Genomic DNA, 22,181 nt, shown 5'->3' with positions numbered 1-22,181 from the left:
TGGCCAGTCGGGGGGCGTGGCCAGGCTCCGGCTCGGGGCGGGGCGTCCGGGCGCGGGGCGCTCCGGGCGCATGCGCACTGGTGGCCCCGCAATGGCGGCGCCCGAGGAGTCGCTGAGGAAGCGGAAGGCCGGGAAGGCGGGCGGCGGGCCTGGGTCTCCGCCGGGGCCGGGGCTCGACCCCACGGGCTGCTCGGCCGACCTCCGGGCGGGCACTTTCTGGCTGACCAGGATCGTGCTCTTAAGGGCCCTCGCTTTCATTTACTGTGAGTCCGGGGTCCCGGGGCTCCGTCGCTGCTGCCCTCGCCTCAGGGTCTCCCCGCGGGACGCGCCCCCGGGACTCCCGGCCTCGCCCCGCCTCCCGTCCGCACCCACCCTGCCCCACGGCGCCCCGCGGCCCCACGTGCCCCTGGCCGGGACGCTGCCCCCCCGGACGCGCCTTGCCCTGGGGGCGCCCCTCCCCCGGGACGCTCCCTCCCCCCCGGGACGCGCCTTCCCATGGGGGCGCCCCTCGCCCCCGACGCTCACCCCCAACCCCCTGAAACGCTCACCCCCTCCCCCGGGACGCTCCCCCCCCTCGACGCTCCCCCTAACCCCCTGAGACGCTCACCCCCTCCCCCGGGATGCTCCACCCTGCCCCCCGCGACGCTCCCCCCCGGACGCTGCCCCCGCCCCCTGGGATGCCGCCCCCCGGACGCTCCCTCTCCCCCCCACGCTCCCGGCATGCTTGCCCCTCCACGCTTCCCCCCTCCCCCAGACGCTCCCCCCAACCCCCTGAGACGCTGATGCTCCCCCCCCACGCTCCCCCTCCCCCGAGACGCTTCCCCCTGACGCTCCGCCTCCCCCCTCCCTCGGGACGCTCTCCCCCCACGCTCCCCCTCCCCCCCACACTTCCCCCTCCCCTGGGACGCTCTCCCCCCACGCTCCCCCTCCCACCGACACTCCCCCCTCCCCCAGTACGCTCCCCCAGATGCTCCCCTCTCCCCCACCATGCTCTCCCCTCCCCCCACGCTCCCTCCCCCTACCCCCCAGGGACACGCCTTCTCCTGGGGGCGCCCCTCCCCCTGGGACTCTCACCCCCCTCCCGCCCCGCCCCTCTAGGACGCTCACCCGCACCCCCCTGAGACTCTTTACCCCCCACGCTCCCCTGGGATGTTCCCGCCGCTGCCCCCCAGGATGCGCCTTCCCCTGGGGGCGCTCCCCCCCCCGACGCTCCCCCCCCCCACACACTCCCCCACTCTCCTCCCTGGGACTCTCGCCCCCCTGGGACGCTCACCCCTGCCCTCCTGGGACTCTTCCCCCCTATGCCTTCCTGGGACGCCCCCCCAAGGAGTCCCTTGTCCTGGGGATGGCCGGCCTCAGGGGACGCATCCCCCTAGACCCCCCCTTGGTACTCTACCCCCCCATCGTCCCTCCCCGGGACCCTCACCCGGAAACCCCTTCTTCCGGGACACTTGCCCTGCCCAACGCTCCTGCCCTCACCGGCTCTGGGTGCCCCCCTGCGCTTGCCCCCCAGCGCCCCTCGCAGGGCCCCCTCCTTTCAGGAGGATACCCAGTGGAGTGTGTCTCCCTTCCTTCTTCCCGCTGGGTGGGCTGAGGTCTGGAGCAGCGGGGGTGGGGGATGAGGGTGCTGGCAGGTGCCTTCCCCACCCAGTGCTGGTGGGCCTCCACAGGCCTGGGCGCTGGGCATCTCAGCTGTGCCTCAAGCTCTCCCCTCCCCGAGGAAGAGGCAGTGTCCTTGAGCCGAGGACCAAGCTGGCTTTTGTGTGTCCTGCCTCAGGGGGGCGACCCAGGGCCCTGGGGTTGCCTGTGTGGGCTCTCCTGGTACCTCCCCGCCCTCTGTCCCTGTAAAAATAGTTCCTGGATACATGGCAGGAGCGTCTACAGTTTTAAATAGCCGTCCTGAGTGGTTGAGTGAGCTGTCACTTGGCAGAAGGCAGCAGAGACAGGGTTGCCCCGGAGGTCTGCGTGGACTGTTGAGGGGGCAGCAGCCAGGCGCCTCCCTGGCCAGCAGGGCTAACAGCAGCCTCAGGCTCTGGGGGAGCAGGGATCCCCTGTTCAAGTTGGGATGGTTCTGGCTGCTGGGTCAGGCACACGTCTTAGGGCGCTGAACGCAGAGCCACCTGCCTTGAGACGTGCGTTTTCTCCCTGGCTTCTCTCTGTTTGGGGTAGACTCCGTGTTTTCTGCTGTGTGAAGGCCTCGTTTCCCATCGTCCCGGGAGGACGTTCTCTGGCCGAGATGGCCCTGGGCAAGTGGGCACACATCCTGCCATGGTCTCTGCCTAGAGAGTCCAGATCGTTCTGGTAACAGGAGCTACATCAGAGTTTCTGAAGTCCCAGGGTTTTTCATGATGCCAACGGGGGCTGCCCACATGTCACTTGATGCTGAATTTTAGAGTTGCCCTTGCGGACTCCCGACCCCACCACAGGCTGCACGGGGAGGCCCTGCCCTGGGCTTCATCCTCTGCGTGGTTAAGAGAGTTCTTACAACAGACGTTGCTATCCGTGTACCTGTTGGCACACCTGTGAGCATGCAGCCGGCTCAGGGTTCTGTGCGTGCTGCTACCCTCCGCCTAGGGGCAGCTCCTGCTTCAGAAAACTTCCCGGACTTCTTGCTGTTAGTCTTCATTGTCGCTCTTTGTCCCCATGGGATGCTCTTCCACTATGTCTCCCTTCCATCCTCCCGTGCCCTACTCCCAGCCCCTTGGTGTGGACGCTCAGGACACAGACGGCCCACGCAAGAGGACCCTGATCCTCTCGGGCTGTATGCACTGTTCCTCAGGTCTCACGTTGCTGTCTGGTGTTCTTTTGTTCTCTCTTTGCTGGGATTTATCCCCAAACAACTTTCAAGAAAGAATTTGGCGGTGAACTTCCTGTGTTTTTCTTGCACCCGTGGGAATTACTGATTTTCTTGGGTTTTTTTTTTTTTTAAGATTTTATTTATTTATGAGAGATACAGAAAGAAAGAGAGAGGCAGAGACAGGCAGAGGGAGAAGCAGGCTCCATGCAGGGAGCCTGACACGGGACTGGATCCTGGTCACACCCTGGGCCGAAGGCAGCGCTAAACCGCTGAGCCACCCGGGCTGCCCTGATTTGCTTGGGTCTTAGTCTCAGTCAAAGCAGGTTTTCTAAAAAAAAAACAAAACAAAACAAAACAAAAAAACCAAAGCAGGTTTTCTCAGAACTTTTTGGGTTGAGGATGAGAAGTCGTCACACAGCCTGACCCCTGCTGCTCCCCAGATGCCTAAACAGAAACACATCCGTTTGTCTCCGTGTACACTCTGGCATCAAACATGTGTGGCGGGGTTTTGGCCAGAAGCAGTCCTGACACTGTGTGCCCGGCTCAAGGGCAGGCCCCCGGGCTGAGGGCCCGTCCCACGAGCCCGCCCCCACCTCAGAGGCCATCCGCAGGTCCAGGCTGTCAGCCGTGCTGCTGGCCCCCCAGCTGTAAGTCGGGGTTCTCATGACCCCTTCCTGGACCTGTAATTTGCTGGGACGGCTCACTTAGGTTTCGGGGGAACACCTCACTTAGGTTTTCTGGTTCATCATCAAGGGGGTCGATTTGGGAACAGCAGATGAAAGACATCCATGGGGGGGTGGGGAAGGGGCGCCGAGCTTCCAGGCCCTGCCCCTCCCGGCACCTCCACGTGTTCCCGCCCGAGGCTCCTGAACCCCTGCACCTCGGGCTTCTGTGCAGGCCCCGTGGTTGACCAGGCCCCTGGTGGTGGGCAGGGTGTGCAGCCTTCTGATCCAACGTCGGGTCCCCTGGCCACCAGCCCACAAGCTCTGAGAGTCACATGGTTGGTGTGAACCCAGGTAAGGGGGCAAGGGGCTTGTTCCACTCCCTGGCAGCCCTTACCCTCAGGAACTTCCCAGGAGGCGGGATGGGGAGCAGAGAAACACTTCTCCTCCTGGGGAGGCAGCCCCATGACCTGAGTTTTCCTCTGGAAGCTCTCAGAGCCCCTGCTGCCTTCTCAACTTATTCTGGATCCTTGCTATTTGCTAATGTGTCTGTGTGGGGGTCCCTTCCTCATTCTTTCCCGGGGACTCAGTGGGCTTGTTCATTCTCAGGACTCCTGCGCTCCTGGGCAGCTTCTGCCTCAAGGCCCTGTGTGTCTGAACACCCTGAACGTGCCCCGTTCAGGACCCCTGCCCCATCAAGCCTCCCAGCTTGGCTGGAGCCTGCCTGAGAAGCCACTTCACGAGGCTAAGCAAGGGTCTTTTGGAGCAGATGGGTCCCTCCCAGGCCCTGTGGCCTTTGTCAGTGTGGCCACCCTGGTCAGCTGAGTGTCCATGAGGAGTGACAGAGGGGTCTCCCAGGGGCTCTGAGCACTGTGGGAACTCGGGACGTGGACACCTAAACAGATTGCCTGTCTCAGCTCTGCACTGGCCACGGAGTCCCTGGGATAACATCTCTGAAAATCCTCCTCCTGGGCACCTGGTGGCTCAGTGGTTAAGTGTCTGCCTTTGGCTCAGGGCATGACCCCAGGGTCCTGGGTTCAAGTCCCGCATCAGGCTCCCTGCAGGGAGCCTGCTTCTCCCTCTGCCTCTCTCTTTCTCTCTCTCTCATCAATAAATAAATAAAATCTTAAAAAAAAAAAAAAGAAAATCCTGCGAAGGGTCTCCAGGCTAGTTCAACTCTGATTCCTGCTTTTGCTTCACACGCAGGTTTTGTGCACTTGCCCTGTTTCCTTCCTTCTGTTACATGTGGTAGTTTTATGCCTCCTTGCCCCCCACCAGCAGCCGCTAGAGGTGAGTCCACCCTGCACTTTCCAGAAGCAGCAGCTTATTGCCCTCCCCGTCAGGGTGTGTGACGTCTCCCCAGGCTCTCGCAGCTCAGATGGCGTCCGCGTGCAGGGTGGAGCAACACCGTGGGCATCGTACTTGCACAACTCTTAGCTGTTCTTTGGACATTTTGAGGAAAAATGGAACTGAAAGAAATCCTGCTTCATTGTATATAGTTGGTTCTGAGAGGTCGTGGAGATGAGCTCTTGTTCTGTGCTCTAGGCCACTAGGGTTCTAATGAAATGCTCTGCTTGGTTTTATAAGGTTCTTTGAAAAATGCTTCCAGGTTGTTAAAAAAATGAGTGACACTGCCTACTTCTGAGCTCTCTACAGCACGTGCCTCTAAAGAAAAAGCCCTGGACACTGCTGTCCCAAGGGCCAGAATTTCACCACACTCAGTAAGAAGCAGCCCGCAGACATTGGCATTTGGGGATGATTCGGTTTTAATTTTATAGCAATTCATCTGGATGGGAGAGAAACGTAAATATTTGTTTGTATGTTTTCTTTTCTTTTTTTTTTTAATTTTATTTATTCCTGAGAGACACAGAGAGGGAGGCAGTGTCCATGCAGGGAGCCCGATGTGGGACTCCATCCCAGGACCCCGGAGTCACACCCCAAGCAGAGCCTAAGGCAGTCACTCAACCACCCAGTCAACCAGGCATCCCTGTTTGTTTGTTTTTGTTTTTTTTTCCCCTGTTTGTTTTCTAAAGAAAATATTTGCAGACATCCTTGATAATGCATATTTCGGTAATTGGTCACCTCTCCTAGAGGAGTCTCTGGGTTACCCCTCCCGTCCCCCCCCCCCCCCCCCCCCCCCGCAGTGAATGGCTGAGCACCTCCAGGCCTCTGCCTGGCCTCCTGCCTTCCTAGGTGGGGGTGGGGGCTGACTAAGCCTTTGTAGGTTCAGTTGATTGGTTTAGCTTTTGAGATGCTGGGATATTTTGACTTTTTCACTTCTTTCTATTCAGCTGTTTCTATAACAGAAGTGGAAGTTGAAATAGGCTTTCTTTTCTGAAATTTTAATCCAAGCTAATGTTCATTGTTTCCTGGTAAGTAAGGTAGGAAGTTTCCTATGCTTGCCTTAGAATTGCTTTTTAAAACTAATTGGTGAGGGCTGCTTGGGTGCTCAGTAGGTTGAGTGTGTGCCTTGGGCCCCTGTCTCGAGGGGAGGGGGTCCTGGGATAGAGAGCACTGCTCAGCAGGGAGTCTGCTGCTCCCTCTCACTGTGCCGCCCCCCCCCCCCCCCCCCCCCGCACACTCTGTCTCTCAAATAAATAAAATCTTCAGGAGAAAAACAATTGGTGAGACTGGCGGGCCTGATGGCTCAGTCGGTAATGCGTCCGACTCATGATCTTGGGGTTGTGAGCTTGAGCCACACGTTGGGCATAAACATTACTTAAAAAAACAAGAGGCCCTGGGCAGCCCAGGGGGCTCAGCGGTTTAGCGTCACCTTCAGCCCAGGGTGTGATCCTGGGATCCCGGGATTGAGTCCCACGTCGGGCTCCCTGCATGGAGCTTGCTTCTCTCTCTGCCTGTGTCTCTGCTTCTCTCTGTCTCTGTGTCTCTCATGAATAAATGAATACAATCTTTAAAAAAAAAAGAGAGAAGCCCTAGAACTAATTGGCCCGACCAAGCGTTTTCCCTCCATGGCGATGGAGTGTGAGTTGCGGTTTGCAGGAGGAAGCACATGCCTCTGTTCAGCCGCTGCTAATTAGGTCCCTATGTGGGAGAGCCCCAGGGTTCTGGAATGGACCGCGGCCCCCTAAGTCAGGAAAGAGACAGGCTGGGCTCCACCTGGGGGAGCACCCTCTGGAGGTCCGCTTCTGCCCAAGGTGGGGGCAGGTGAGGGAGAAGAGCGCCAGCATGAGCTCCGCTGCCCTCCCACTGACCCTCTGTGGTTGGGTGGTGGACTTTCGTCTTCAGGTGACTCCCACCTGGTGGCCCTTCCGCCACCAGAGCCCGCCCCTTGGCCTCCCGTGGTCATGTGAAGGGCAGGCCTCACTTCTCTTTCTCCGCTGCTGTGAGCTGCATATAGTGGGCTTTCAAGAAACTTAACAAACAACTATTAAGCAAACTCCGAACTTCATTGGGATTCCCACCAGGGCCCTTTCCCGTCCCAGGCCCCTGGGCCACACTGCCATCAGCTGCCTCGCCTCCTGCGTCCCCCTGGTCTGCAGGACTCCCCTGGTTTCTCAGGACCCTGACAGTTTGATCAGTTCTGGTCCCGTATTTGGTACGACGCCCCTCACCCCGGGCGTGTCTGGTGTGTCTCGTGACGAGATGGTCACCAGATCGGGCGCCTGGGTCCACACGGCTCCACGGGTGATGCCGACCCGGGTCACCCGGTGAGGTGCGTCTGCAGGTGTCTCTGCCCGTCAGGTCATTGGGCCCAGCGTGCGCCCGGGTCATCATCTGGGATTCCTCTGTAGGGAGGGCTTGTGCGCTCCCTCCGCTTCTTTCTCGTCCTCACCTTTCCTTACGCATCGGGTTATGGTCCCACGCGGCTTCAGATTGCCTGGCCCTGCTCAGCGCTGGTGCTTTCTGCTTGGTCCCCTCCTGCTGTGGCTACATGCTTCCATTCCTTCTGTTTCGGCTCCGCCTTGTGCCAGTGCTGTCGAATGCCTTGGGCCCCACGTGTCTCCCGGCCCTAAGGCTTGCCATTTCTCCAGTTGTAGTTCCTTTGATTGGAGAGTGGTGTTAGAGACCCAGATCTGTGTGCCGGGAGTGCCCGTCCTTGTGCGTGGGGTCATCCGCATCTCCACATCTCCGCATCTGCATCCCTGCATCTCCACCCCAGTGTCTGCTGAGGGTACCCTGAGTTCACACTGGCATCTCCCATCCGAATCCAGCACCCAGGGTAGGTGCACTCCTTCCTTCCTTGAGCGTCTGGAACTTCCTGGGCCCCTGGTGAGAATCTGGTCCCACTGTCTAATTGCTCTACCCTCTGCACCTGCAGAGCAGTTCCAGAATTGTCCGCCTGCCTCGTGAGAAAAACCAGCCAGGCTCCAGTGTTTATAAACCATTCCTTTGGTCTCTGTCCTCACAGTTTTCACTCCAAGCATTTCCAAAGTTACTTAGGGCGGCTCTCCCCCCATCAGCTCAGTGTGGTCGCGTTAGACATTGGCCATCTCCTTCCATTCCTTTGTCACACTCTGCATTCCATCCCAGCGTCCCCTGACCCCCAGATTGGCTTGTTTTCATCGTTTGTAAACATTAAGGTTCACTTTTTGTGACATGTGCTACTATGGGTTTTGACAAACCCGTGCTCACCCATCACCCTGGAACCATACCAGTAGTTGCGTGCCCCCGACACCCCTGTGCACAACTACTGCCCCCCCACCGCACGCCCTGCGGTTGTCCACATTCTGCCCCTGTGGCTTTGCCTTTTCTAGTGTAAATGGAATCCTGTAGTATGGAGCCTTTGAGTGTGGATTCTGTTAGTTCGTGAAGGGCATTTAGGACCCTCCATGCTGCGGCATGAACCAGTGGCTGGCTTGCGCGTTTTGTCTTGATGGTTATCCCAGTGTGCGCATGGGCCACCTGTATTTCTGTTTGCTCCCACGTGAGGGACTCTGCTGTCCCTGTGTTAGGAGCAGTAAACCATGTGCGTGCAGGCCCTCGTGTCGTGTAAGTGTTCACTTCACGCTTAGGCAGATCCCTAAGCATCTGGTTTCTGGGTCATAGATGATAAATCTTTTTTTTTTAAGATTTTATTTATTTATTCATGAGATACACTGAGACAGAAGCAGAGACACAGGCAGAGGGAGAAGTAGGCTCCCTGCGGGGAGCCCGACGTGGGACTTGATCCCCGAACTGGGATCATGCCTGGACTGAAGGCAGGCACTCAACTGCTGAGCCGCCCAGGGGCCCCTCGCGCTGGGGCTTTAATTGGTGTATCCTCAATAAGTGATAGTGAGCATCTTTCTTGTGTGTATTTACCATCTGTGTATCTTATTTGTGTGAAACCGATGACTCAGTATCCAGATATTTTGCCCCGTTTAAACATTGGGTTGAGGATCCCTGGGTGGCGCAGTGGTTTGGCGCCTGCCTTTGGCCCAGGGCGCGATCCTGGAGACTCAGGATCGAATCCCATGTCGGGCTCCCGGTGCCTGGAGCCTGCTTCTCCCTCTGCCTGTGTCTCTGCCACTCTCTCTCTCTCTGTGACTATCATAAATAAAAATTTGAAAAAAAAAAACAAACATTGGGTTGTCTGTTTCCTTACTCTTGAGTTTTAGTGGTACTTTAAATAGTCTGGATACGAGTCCTTTGTCAGGGCCTTTATGTGGTTTGTAGATGTTTTCTCCCCATTTGTGGCTTGTCTTCTCATTCTCTTACAAGTATCATTCACAGAACAGCAGTTTCTCATGTGACGAAGTACAGTTGATCAGTTTTTTTCTTTCTTGGGTCACACTTCCGGTGCTGTGTCTGAAGACTCACTGCCACATCCGAGCCATAGATTTTCCTTTAGAAGTTCCCAATTTTACATTCCGCGTTGAGGTCTGTAGTCCTTTTTGAGTAAATTTCTGTGGAAGGTGTGACATCTGTGTCCGGGCTCGTGTGTCTGCATCTTCGTGACGGATTAGCTGGCTGTACTGGTGTGGGTCCATCCCTGGGCTCTGTGTCCTGTTCCCTGGCGTCCGTGACCCTCCTTTGCCAGTACCATGCTGTCTTGATTGCTGTAGCTTTGTAGTAACTCTTGAAATTGGATAATATGAGTTCTTCAACTTTGTTCTTTCTCAGAATTATTTTGACCGTTTTAGTTCCTTTGCTTTTCCACATCCATTTTATTTTTAATTTTTAATTTTTATTTTTTTTATTTATGATAGTCACACAGAGAGAGAGAGAGAGAGAGAGAGAGAGAGAGGCAGAGACACAGGCAGAGGGAGAAGCAGGCTCCAGGCACCGGGAGCCCGATGTGGAATTCGATCCCGGGTCTCCAGGATCGCGCGCTGGGCCAAAGGCAGGCACCAAACCGCTGCGCCACCCAGGGATCCCTCCACATCCATTTTAGAATCAGCTTGTCAATATCTACAGAGAAGCTTACTGGATATTTTGATGAAGATTGCATTGAATCTATAGATCGGATCGGAGAGAATTGGCATAGATGTAATGCTGACTCTCAGTCCATAAACTCATCAGTCCATAAACATGATGCATCTCTCCCTTTATTTAGATCTTTTATTCTTTTTGTTAATGTTCCGTGTGTTTTCCACATACAGATTCTGCTTGTGTTTTCTTAGAGTTTTTTCTATGTACTTTTTGGGGATTGCTATTTATTGTAATTTAAAAATTCAGATTACAGTTCATTCCTGATATATATGAATACAATTGACTTTTATGTATTGCTCTCGTATTTTGTGACCTTGATAAACTTTTTTTTTAAAGATTTTATTTATTTATTCATGAGAGATACAGAGAGAGACAGAGAGAGAGAGAGGCAGAGACACAGGCAGAGGGAGAAGCAGGCTCCATGCGGGGAGCCCGACGTGGGACTCGATCTCGGGACCCCAGGATCACACCCTGGGCTGAAGGCGGCGCTAAACCGCTGAGCCACCCGGGCTGCCCAGATAAACTTATTTATTAGGTCCAAGAGGGGTTTTTTTTGGTATTTTTCTGAGATTTTCTACGCAAAGCATTGTATCATCTGTTAACGAAGACAGCTTTTTTGCTTTCTTTCCAGTCTATATGCTTTTTACTTCTTTTGGTGACCTCACCGTATGAGCTGGGAGTTCCCATACAGTGTTCAGCAGGGTGGTGCAATGTCCTCGTTTTGATCAGATCTCAGGGGAAAGGACTGAGGTGCTGGCCTGAAGTCTGGTGCTGGCTGTTGGTTTTTCATAGCCGCCCTTGTGGGTTGATGCAGTTCCCTTCTGTTCCCAATGTGCTCAAAGTTTTTATGAGCAGCTGCTGAATTTTGTCACTGTTTTCATGTGTCCGTTGATACTCTTACTTCATCTGTTATTTTGGTGAATCACATGACTTTGTGAGTGTCGAACTAGCCTTGTGTTTCTGGCGTGCAGTTATTTGTGATTTATTACCTGTATTTCTTCTTTTGAGAGTCTGGGTAGTTTGTGTCTTTCGAATAATTGGTCTGTTTCAACGGAGTTGCTGAGTTTATGATCTTGGAGAGATTTGTGGTATTCCTTTATGATCTTTCTAATGTCTCTGGAGCCAGTAGCAGGGTTCCCTTCTCTGTTCTTGATACTGCTTCTCTCTTTCTTGATTAGCCTGGCTAGAGGTCTATCAATCAGGTTCATCTTTTTTAAGAACCAACTTTGGGTTTTCTTGATTTTCTCTATATTTTTCTGCTTTTCAATTTCATTGACCTCTACTCTTAAGTTTTTATTTTTTTATTTTTTATTATTATTATTATTTACTCTTAAGTTTTTAAAGGTTTCTTTCCTCCTGCTTGTTTTGTGTATCACTGCTATTTTTTTCTGATTTCTTAAAGTAGAAGTTTAGACTTAAGTCCTTTCTATTTTTCTAACACGAGCACTTTACTGTAAATTTCCATTTAAGTGCCACTTCAACAGCGTCCTGCAATTTTTGATATGTTGTGTTTTCAATTTTCATCCAGTTATAAAAAATCTTATAATTTTGCTTCTGCTTATGGGATCCCTGGGTGGCGCAGCGGTTTGGTGCCTGCCTTTGGCCCAGGGCGTGATCCTGGAGACCCGGGATCGAATCCCACATCGGGCTCCCGGTGCCTGGAGCCTGCTTCTCCCTCTGCCTGTATCTCTGCCTCTCTCTCTCTCTCTCTTTCTGTGACTATCACAAATAAATAAATTTAAAAAAAAAATCTGGGAATCCCTAGGTGGCTCAGCGGTTCAGCGCCTGCCTTCGGCCCAGGGCATGATCCTGGAGTCCTGGGATCGAGTCCTGCGTCAGGCTCCCTGCATGGAGCTTGCTTCTCCCTCTGCCTGTGTCTCTGCCTCTCTCTCTCTCTCTCTCTCTCTCTCTCTCTCTCTCTCTGTCTTTCATGAATAGGTGATAAAATCTTTTAAAAAATAAAAAATAGGGCAGCCCCGGTGGCGCAGCAGTTTAGCGCTGCCTGCAGCCCAGGGCGTGATCCTGGAAGACCCTGGATCGAGACCCACGTCAGGCTCTCTGTATGATGCCTGCTTCTTCCTCTGCCTGTGTCTCTGCCTCTCTCTCTTGCCCCTCTCTCTCTCTCTCTCTCTCTGTCTCTATGAATAAATAAATAAAATCTTTAAAAAATAAAAAAATAAAAAAAATAAATCTATGGTTTATTTAGAAGTGTGTGGTGTAGTCTTGAAAGATTTGGGTATATTTCCAGTAACATCCTGTGGCTGATTGGTTTGGGGCACACATTATTTAGATTCCAGTTCTTTTTTGTATGTTGATCTTTATGGCTCACAGCGTGAACCATCCTGGCAAATATTCCACATATAGTTGAAAATCGTATATTATTTTGCTGTTGGGTAGAGTGTTCTAAGGATGTCACATTATTATGTCTTACTTTTTCATACTATATGGCAATCTATAAGTGTCAGGTTGAGTCAATAATATATACATAGGATACAGACATATATGTATTATGTGAGGTTTATTTTTTATTATTTTAGGTGAGGTTTAAATATATGTAAGTTTTGTTGGTAGATTCATGCATATTAAATATTACTATGTCCGTTTGTTGATTCGCTGTAATTGTGTAGTGTCCTTTTTCATCCCTCATATTATTCCTTGTTTTTATGTTTCTTTTATCTGATATTAACATAACCATCAGCTTTCTTTTTTTTATTAAAGATTTTATTTATTTATTCATGAGAGGCACAGAGAGAGAGAGAGGCAGAGACACAGAGGGAGAAGCAGGCTCCATGCTTTAAAAAAAAAAAATTCTCATGTAAAGCAACAGATTAAAATCTGTACTGCTAGTTGTTTTCTATTTGTTCCTTCCATTCTTTTTTTTTTCCTCTTTTCCTGCCTTCTCTTTGGTTAGTTTAGCATTTTCTATATGATTCCATTTTTGTATCTGTATTAATTTATTATTTAGAATTGCTTAAATTTTTATTTGCTGTCCCATAGAACTTGCAGTGAACATTTTACTTTTTTTCTTTTAAGATTTTACTTATTTATTCACGAGAGACACACACACAGAGAGGCAGAGACACAGGCAGAGGGAGAAGCAGGCTCCATGCAGGGAGCCCGACGTGGGACTCAATCCCGGGACCCTAGGATCACGCCCTGGGCTGAAGGCAGGTGCTAAACTGCTGAGCCACCCAGGGATCCTCCTGAACATTTTATTTATTTATTTATTTATTTATTTATTTATTTATTTATTTATTTATTTATTTATTTTAAATTTTATTTATTTATTCATAGAGACACAGAGAGAGAGAGAGAGAGGCAGAGACACAGGCAGAGGGAGGAGCAGGCTCCATGCAGAGAGCCTGACGTGGGACTCGATCCAGGGTCTCCAGGATCACGCCCTGGGCTGCAGGCGGCATTAAACCGCTGCGCCACCAGGGCTGCCCCCTCCTGAACATTTTAAATTAACCCGAGCCTCCCTCCATGTGATAGTTACACCGGTTCTGTGTGGTACATGTTCCTTCTAGGAGTGTGTTCCAGTGTCTTTCTCCTGCGTCTGTGCTGTTTTCTCGTATGCTTTCCTTCATAGGCTTTATTCATTTTTTTCCTTCTTTTTTTTTTTTCTTTCCTTCATAGGGTTTAGCTCATTGTTGCTGGCTTTGCCTTAGACGAGGGGTTGCACACATTTCTATAGCCTAAACTAGTGTGTGTGGAACTGGAACCCAACCACCGCCATGCTCCATCCCATCCCTGCCTTGGGATGTGGTTTTACTCACCCTGCAGGCATCAGCAGCAGCACCTGGCCATGTGTGTGTGTGTGTGTGTGTGTAACCGCCCTGAGAGGGCCTGTTACCTGACTCTTTCCCCTTGGTGGGCGTTGAGTTTCCCTGCTCTTCACGTTCACGGCTGGAAATGCTGTGCTCTCTCTCCTCCCCTGTCTCATCCCTTTGCAAACACATCCATGCAAACACTCAAGTCTAGAGAATGCGAATGTGCTCTTGTAGGAGTGGGACTTGAAGGACACCAGTGATCTGAGTGCAGGTGATCGTGACTTCCACGTGAGCTGTGGCATGAGCTCTGGGCCCTGTAGCCCGTCTGGAAGGGGCACCACTGACCAGGCCTACAGGCAGTGGAGACGTGTGTGATGACGACAAATGCTAAGTGTGGTCTGGGGTCATTAACTGGCCATTCACTGGAACTAGATACATGTGTTCCGTCAGCGTCCATCTGGTGTGCACATCCACGACATGCGTCGGTAGACACAACCCATGTAGGTCTGTATATATGTACACATAAAGCCTCGCTTCTCCAGATTGGGTCTTCCAGTATTTCTGCCAAGATTTTGAGAATTAGACCTCTTGTGTCCCGCCTTGACTCCAAACCGTTGCTCAGACTCCACCTTGTCTACTCGCCCAACGAGGCCCCCTCCTGCGGGTGTCCACGGATGGCTGGGCTCCTGCTCATGGTCCTTTGGTCTTTTTCTTCCAGTTGTGGCCTTCCTGGTGGCTTTCCATCAGAACAAGCAGCTGATTGGAGACCGGGGCCTGCTGCCCTGCCGAGCATACCTGAAGAGCGTTCAGCAGTATTTCCGGGGCCGCGTGGGCTGGGACGCCGTGAGCTATGCACCGACCGTGCTCTGGCTGCTGGACTGGTCACACATGGACTCCAACCTGGACGCCCTGGCGCTTCTCGGGTTGGGCGTCTCATCTTTTGTCCTGGTCACCGGCTGTGCCAATATGGTGCTCATGGCCACTCTGTGGGTTCTCTACATGTCCCTGGTCAACGTGGGACAGATCTGGTAAGTAGGAAGAGCTGGGGTCCTGTAGAGCAGGCATGCAGTACCTCAGCATCCTGGGCATGTCACAGGCTGCAGAACAAGCCATAGCCTCAGGGCAGTGGGGGACAGGAGCAAGCTTTCTTCTTACGTTAGTTCAGAAGAGTATTGGCATCTTAACTTGGTGGTAGTACAGTCTGCTGGTTGCCAGGCGACCAAAATCCAAGGGACTTTATTGAGAATAATCACAACTCTGTAGGGCATGGCATGACTACCCCCAGAGACCCCGTAGTCAACATCCTGGGGCTGGGGAAGCTCTGAGGTGGATGCAGGGTTGCGCGTGGGCTTCTGGGAGGGCTCTGGTCAGAAGGGGGGGCTTGATTTGGGGGGCTTGTTTTTTCTGTTCTCCCCCCTGTGGCTCCTTCCTTGTTCAGGAGGAACCAGTGCCAGCTCATGCCAGGAGTCACAGGCCAGGCTGGCCCTGCTGGGGTTGGGGGCAGTGAACTCCCATGCCAAGCAGTTGGAGGTGGCAGTGGAGGCCCCACTGGTGTGGAGGCTGGAGAAGTCCTGCGGGAAGTGAGAAGGGGTGTGCAGGGTGGCACACCGTCCTGGGAGGCCCAGGAAAAGTCGAGTGGCCATGGGACGCTGTGCTGTGTTTGAGCAGGTCACAGGGATGCCTGTCTGCTTTCCAATTGTGGGCTCCAGAGGGAGAGAAGAATCACCCACCAGAGGAAGCACCGGGGACTTGAAGAAAAGGCAGTTTTGAGAGAAGCTCTGGGGAGGGGTTGGTGTTTGTGCAGATGCATAGGGAGTAGACGTGTGCGTCTGCATCTGTGCAGATGTGGAGGAGGGTAAGCATTTTCGGGGTGACTTGCAGTGTTCTGACCAAGGGGCCGTCGGTCCTCTGGGCGAAAAATGTAGGTCCGGGGTCCCACCAGTCTGTCCATTGCAGGCCCAGGGTGGAGAGGCTCGGTGGTCCTCCCAGAGCGTGGGCTGCAGCCCAGACAGTCCCCGCCTGGGCACGTGGGACGGTCCCTCTGTGTGGCCGTGGGCTGGGGGCTGTCCGGCGGGCCACGTCAGCTACCCCGACTGCAGTTGCACCAGGCATGCACCACTTGGAGAGGAATCAGGCTGGACCCTTGCCTGGCCCTCTTCCTGGCTGTGTGAAGTGCCAGTTAGCGCCGCCCTGGGGAGGACAGGTGGGCATGTGGGTCGCCCTGAAAACCCCTCTGCGGCGCCCACTCCCGGGCCCTCCTGTCACGGTGTTACTGTTGACCGTGGGGGTGGGTATGGGGCCGCAGCGCATTGGGTGGGGTCCCGGTGACTGTCCCACATGCCTCCTGCTCATCAAGCAGCTACAGAGCAGCGGTGAGCGTGATGCGTCCTTCACTGCCACCTGCTCCTTCCCTGTGGAGTTCCCGGAGCTCATGCCAGAGGTGCAGTCCTCTCTGCCTCCATTCCCTGGGTCAGGAGCTGGTGTTTACCCACACGCAGGGACTCTGGCTGGCTTTTCTGTGACCTCTTAAGAAGCTACCGGTTTTTGGGGATCCCTGGGTGGCTCAGAGGTTTAGCGCCTGCCTTTGGCCGAGGGCAGGATGCTGGAGTCCTGGGATCGAGTCCCATATCGGGCTCCCTGTGTGGAGCCTGCTTCTCCCTCTCTCTCTCTCTCTGTCTCTCTCTATATATATATATCTCTCCCTCCCTCTCTCTCTCTCATGAATAAACAAATAAAATCTTAAAAAAAAAAGAAGCTACCGGTTTTTGAGAAGTGTGATTTTATTTTTTAATTGTATTTATTTATTCATGAGACGCACAGAGAGAGGCAAAGATGCAGGCAGAGGGAGAAGCAGGCTCCCTGTGGGGAGCCTGATGTGGGACTCGATCCTAGGACCCCAGGATCACACCCTGGGCTGAAGGCAGACGCTCAACCGCTGAGCCACCCAGGCGTCCCGAGACATGTGATTTTAATCCACGCCGGAGGAGAGAGAGTTCTCGGCACCTTTGTCCCTTCCTAGTGGTTGCAGGCCCACAGCAGTGAATGCACCGACTCCAGAGACGGGAGGCTTGGGTCAGGCCTACTGTGCATAGCACCGGGGAAATCGTTCTCACTTTAAGTTTACCGTAAAAAGTATTTCCTAGTCATGTGAAGAGTACGGTCAGGAAAGATTAACCCCAGGTTCAAATTTTTGAAAACCAGTTTGGGTCCACGTGACCAAAAATAGTCCTATACTGTTTTCCCTGAAAAATATACTCTGCTCCCCTTCCTTGGATATGTAAAAAAGAAAAATGTGATTCAAAAGTAACTTAAGTTCACTGAAGCAAAATAAAATAAAACTGTAAATAAAATAAAATAAAATCTTCTCAGAGATGCGGCAGGAGATGTTTTAGGTGAGAGCTCTGTCAGTGGAGACCCGTAGTCTCTGCCGTGCTGGTGAGCCAGAGCTGCACACTGCTCGCTTGGCACATGGGAGGCCATGGGGGGCTCCCGGGCACCTGCACCCAGATGAGGTGGCCCCTGCACCCTCTGCCTCCACAGTGTTTCCAGCCCCGTCCTTGACTCAGTTTCCCTGATGGACGAGAGTTTCGGGTCAGAGGCACATGAAAAACTTACCAAGTGAGGACCCCTCATGTAGACTGTTTTTTTACTGGCACCCCAAAATGACAGTGACACAGACTATTCCTTGCATGTCCCATTTATTTAACGTTGAGAGAAAACAATATTTATTTGGGGCGAGATGCTCAGATAACAGACACTGTCAACAGGATGTCTGGCAGGTGTTGCCCAGCTGCTGTTCCGTGGCAGGGCCAGGAAGCCCGTGGGGGGCCATGGGGCGCTTCTCCGAGGGCACCGCTGCCCTGCTTTGGGGCCCCTGGGTGTCGGCCCTGCATCTGGCCGCTTTGCCGCAGGGGCACAGTGGCTGTGGCTGTTTCTCTCCCTTCCCTGCGCTGGGCGTCCTGCCTCGGTCCTGACACTGCACGGCAGGCAGGGGCTCACGAATCTACTCCATCTTACCCTCGGGAAAGTGGCCTCCTTCCAGGCAGTGGGGGCTCCACAGGGTGATCCCGTGCCCTCGGATTCGGACAGTGGAGCACTGATTTCATGGAGTCTTTGTCGTGGCTGCAGGCGGCACAGCAGGAGGGAGCCTGGGGACCAGCGGGGCGGGCTGGGCGTGAGCCAGGGCTGAGCCAATCAGCAGCACCGTGGCGGGTCCTGGCCTAGAGCTGCAAGGCCCGAGCACTGTGGCCTGTGGTGGTGGTGGGACGGCCGTGGGCTGGAGGCTCAGCCACCCTGAGGCCACCCCCTCGGCCCCACCAACACCTGGGCCCGTGGCTCTGGCCACACCCTATGTAGAGTCCCACAGTCATCAGGTGAGAAGCAGGGGGACCTGTGACCGACTCCCCACTTGTCCGTGTTTCATCAGATGCCACATCCTCCTGATTTTACATATAGAGTCTTTCCAGAACCTTCCTTAGCTGTCAGCACCCAGTGTGGCCCCATGTTCACCACAGCGTTCAGCCCTGCTTCCCACGTGGCGTGTTTTGTCAGGGGCACGTGCCAGCTTCACTTGAGGTTTATAACGTTCCAGTTACAGACAATTAAGACACACTATTTTCATATGTTGGGCAAGTGCAAGGTGATGAATCGTGATTTTTCCATGGACCACACAAGTCGTCCTCCCCGCCACCTTGTGTCGAAGACCAGGGCAGGCACAGTGTTGGTTTCTTAGGCCCTGGGAACCCCATGCCCCAGGAGAGCAGGTCCGCATGCTAGGAAGTAGCTAGGGGCAGGGGCGCGAATCCCTGGGACTTCCTTGGGGGCTTTGCTGGTGGGCAGGAGTGCGAGGTGCGGGCAGGGTCATTTCCTTTGTGGCCCAGTCTTTTCTTTGCGTTGGCTAAGCAGACGAAGGGATGCAGCCGATGCCAGGAGGGCGTTTCTCACGCACAAAAGTGAGTGGACAGGAAATTTGAAGGAAGCCCAGCAGCAGGTGCTCCAGGTCCCTGCAGGCCTTCTCCCTGGATCCCACTGCAAGCCCGCAGTTAGGGCAGGGACTCAGGGTCTCTAGGGACACGGGTGCAGGGGTGCTGGGTGGCTTCGGGGGTCCCCACTTCACAGTTGCCTCCTTTCCATCACAGCTATGGAGTGTGGCTGGAACAGGTTTTCATTTCCTGGTGCTCGGGACAGGAGCCTGTGCGGTTAGGGGCAGAGAGATGACCACGCTGGTTCCCCTCCCGTAACAAGGGAAGGCTTGTGGGAAGGGGCACAGCATCGTCTGCTGGGTGGAGATGAGGACATGGCGCCTGACTGGATCGACAGGAAGGGGCCTCAGGCTGGGTGGCCAGGGCGCACGGCAACCCCCCTCCCACGCTGACGTGTCCTTGTCCTCAGTGCACACTGCTTCTGCAGTTCTGGTGAGAACTTGAGTTTGTCTGCCTTTTTTTTTTTTTTTTAAGATTTTGTTTATTTGAGAGAGAGAGAGCGGGTGAGCCTGAGCATCAGGGAGGGGCAGAGGCAGAGGGAGAAGCAGGCCCCCTGTGGGGATCCCGATGCAGGACTCGATCCCAGGACCTGAGGATCACGCTCTGAGCTGAAGGCAGATGCTCGACCGCTGAGCCCCCTGGGTGCCCCAACCTTGTCTGCCTCGAATGTCACCCAGAACCGCAGAGGTTTCACCCGGTGGCAGGAAGCTGTGCTGTGCAGGCCGGCAAGTCCCTGCAGCGGCCCGGCCTGCACGGGCGCCACACGGATCTGCTTACTTGGGAGGACCCGGGCGCTGGAGGCTGTTCTCCTGACGGGCACGGGTTCTGCTGCTGCCTAGCTGGTTCACTTTTTCCTTTTAATTTAAAAAACACCATTTAAAATAAATAAAATAAAATAAAATAAAATAAAATAAAATAAAAAAATTTAAAATAAAATAATAAAATAAAATAAAATAAAATAAAATAAATAAAATAAATATTAAAAAAATAAAAAACACCATTTTGGGAACAGTTCTAGGTTTACAGAATCACTGCAGCGACAGTACAGAGGATTCCCGTGTGCCCGCACCCAGCTTCGTGCTGGGCAGTCTCTTCCTTGTCAGAGTTGCTGAGCTAGCGCTGACCTCTGCTGTCTCAGGATCCCCTCCGGGAGCCACAGGTCATTGGGGCGTCACGTCCCCTTCGGTTTCTCTGGGCGGGGAGAGCGTCTCTGACTCTCTGGCGTTGAGGACTGTGCAGGGCTGCAGCGGGACGTCCCTCTGCTGAGACTTGGCTCATGCTTTTCTCACCACCGGACTGGGCTGTGGGTTCGGGGACAAGGCCACAGAGGTCACACGCCCTTCTCGTCACGGCACGTCAGGGTCGTGTCGTTGCCGTGATGCATCTGTGCAGCTGCTGCTCCCCCCAGCTGAGGTCCCGGCTGCCAGGCCCTCCAGTGTCCCTGTCCCGTCTGCGTGCATGAGGACGCGCAGCCCGCGTGCCAGGCAGGGCTCTTGTGTAGGGGACCTGGGCTTCCTGACCCCGCGTGTTCACCTGTTCAGTCATGACCAGGTCAGCGGGCACTTTGCTCAGGGGCTTCAGCGCTCTGGGGAGTGGCGACGTTGGAAGGGAGCGCCAGAGTTCTGGAGCCGGGCCGTGGGAGGTTCAGGTGATCATAGAGCAGAGCCTCGCTGCCTGAGCAGCTGCCTGGCCCAGACGAGGGAGAGCGTCGCTCCAGCTGCCCCACTTAGCATCAGTTTTCCAAAATGTTGGCTTTCTGATCCTTTTATCTGTGCTTTACTTTGGCAGCGCTCCTAGAGGGCCCCTTTGTTGCTAGCGAGCGCGGCTGCATGGCCGCGTTTTCTCTTCCCCACCTTCCTGGCCCCCAAAAGAAGAAAGGATTATCTGGAGAAACTTGGACCAAGGTTGGGGAGGCTCAGGGGGGTCCCTTCCTGCGGAGGCAGCCGCCTTCGCCGCGTCCCTCTGAGAGAGAGGACAGAGCCTGCACTTCAAAGAGCGCCAAGAGCAGATGCCAGCGGGCTGCGGGGGCGCGGGGGGCGTGGGGCCAGGTCCGTGCCGCGGGGCACGCCGCATGACTGCTCCCTCCTGATGGTGACGGGGACGACCTCGTTCTGTCTCTACAAGGTCCCGCAGCCCCGCCACCCACCGCTCTGCCTCCACGGGGCCCAGAGCCCAGACGTTGTGGCCACTGAGTCACTGAAGACGGAGCTGACGCACAGCCATGACTCCTGCTTCGCTTCCATGAGGTTCAGGGAGCAGGTGCGGCCCTTTCTGTTCTGTGGGAGCAGTGGCCTCGCGCACCAGCACCTGCGTGCTGCTGAGGACCCCGTGATCACGTCGTGCTCCCCCCGTGAGGACAGCCCTTCCGCAGCCCCTGGCATGGACACCAGATGCCTTTCATTTAGGGTCCCCGTTGTGAGAATCTGTGCCCGGCGTATTGGGCACCCTTGAAACTCATATTCTAGAGCATGACATTTTCTTTTTTTTTTTTTTTTAATTTTTTATTTATGATAGTCACAGAGAGAGAGAGAGGGGCAGAGACACAGGCAGAGGGAGAAGCAGGCTCCATGCACCGGGAGCCCGACGTGCGATTCGATCTGGGGTCTCCAGGATCGCGCCCTGGGCCAAAGGCAGGCGCCAAACCGCTGCGCCACCCAGGGATCCCTAGCATGACATTTTCATGGTGTTTATTTACAGAATTTATTTACTGCCAGATATCCATGGTTACATTTGTTTTTTCCTAAAAGATTTCTTGATTGGCTTGTTGTGGGCATGGCCTTAGAGCCCCGTGTGGGACGCGGCCTGGCGGCAAAGGCTCCTGGGCCCCGGGTGGCGGGTGGGCCCCATGCAGAGCTCCTGACGGCAGGTCTCCCCACCCCCACCTTCTGCCACATGTAACGTCCTGGGTTCACTGAGGGTGGCTTTACGTAGTTGGTAGCATGATGCTTTATTCTTGTTTTTTTTGACAAAGTAAGGGGAAAAATTTTTTTTAAGGTTTTGAGAGAAAGGGAGAGTGTGTGCGAGCAAGCAGGGGGAGGGGCAGAGGCAGGTGGAGCAGCAGGCTCCCCGCTGAGCCAGGAGCCCGATGTGGGGCCCGATCCCAGGACCCCCTGATGATGACCTGAGCTTAAGGCAGACGCTGCACCGATGGAGCCCCCCACGTGCCCCTGCACGGCAAAACCTTAATTCATTTTTCTCCTTTTGTTTTTTAGGTATTCATTTGGTAAGTGAAAATCAGAACCTACTCCGAGGAGTTTAGCGTTACACGTGGGTACGTATTTGTGCGTTTTCTCTGCTTGTCTCCCTGCCTGAGCGGCCGTCAGCTTGACAGGTGTCGCCATGTTGCCTGATGTCTGTTGTTTACCCTGGGACCCTGGCCGATGCCTGCTTCCTTGCCCGGAGCGACGGGCCGGTGCAGACGGGACTGGTAATGTGCAGGTGCTGTGTTGGCCATCTCCACACTCTGGGACGGATAGTCCCACGGCAGTGACCGCAGTGTTGTTGCGGACCAACCCCCTTCCTTGCAGGCCAGCCCTTCCCCACTGTAGGCTGTGCCGAGATCACAGGGGACCCATGCCCAGGGACGCCCCAGGGCAGG

The 22,181-nt window shown here is 54.3% G+C and overlaps 1 protein-coding gene across 1 annotated transcript; it reads left to right on the top strand.

The window, feature by feature from the left end:
* Positions 1–69: 69 nt before the first annotated feature.
* LOC129519405 (lipase maturation factor 1-like) lies at positions 70–21,912 on the top strand. Its single transcript, XM_055339895.1, has 3 exons — positions 70–263; positions 14,320–14,629; positions 21,796–21,912. The coding sequence occupies exons 1-3, from the start codon at positions 71–73 to the stop codon at positions 21,812–21,814; spliced, it is 522 nt and encodes a 173-aa protein (XP_055195870.1). The 5' UTR covers position 70; the 3' UTR covers positions 21,815–21,912.
* Positions 21,913–22,181: the final 269 nt, after the last annotated feature.

Source organism: Nyctereutes procyonoides, unplaced genomic scaffold (genome assembly GCF_905146905.1).
Source record: "Nyctereutes procyonoides isolate TBG_1078 unplaced genomic scaffold, NYPRO_anot_genome, whole genome shotgun sequence".
Taxonomy (NCBI): domain Eukaryota; kingdom Metazoa; phylum Chordata; class Mammalia; order Carnivora; family Canidae; genus Nyctereutes; species Nyctereutes procyonoides.
Note: the sequence above shows the minus strand (reverse complement) of the source record. Positions and strands in the feature narration are given on the sequence as shown.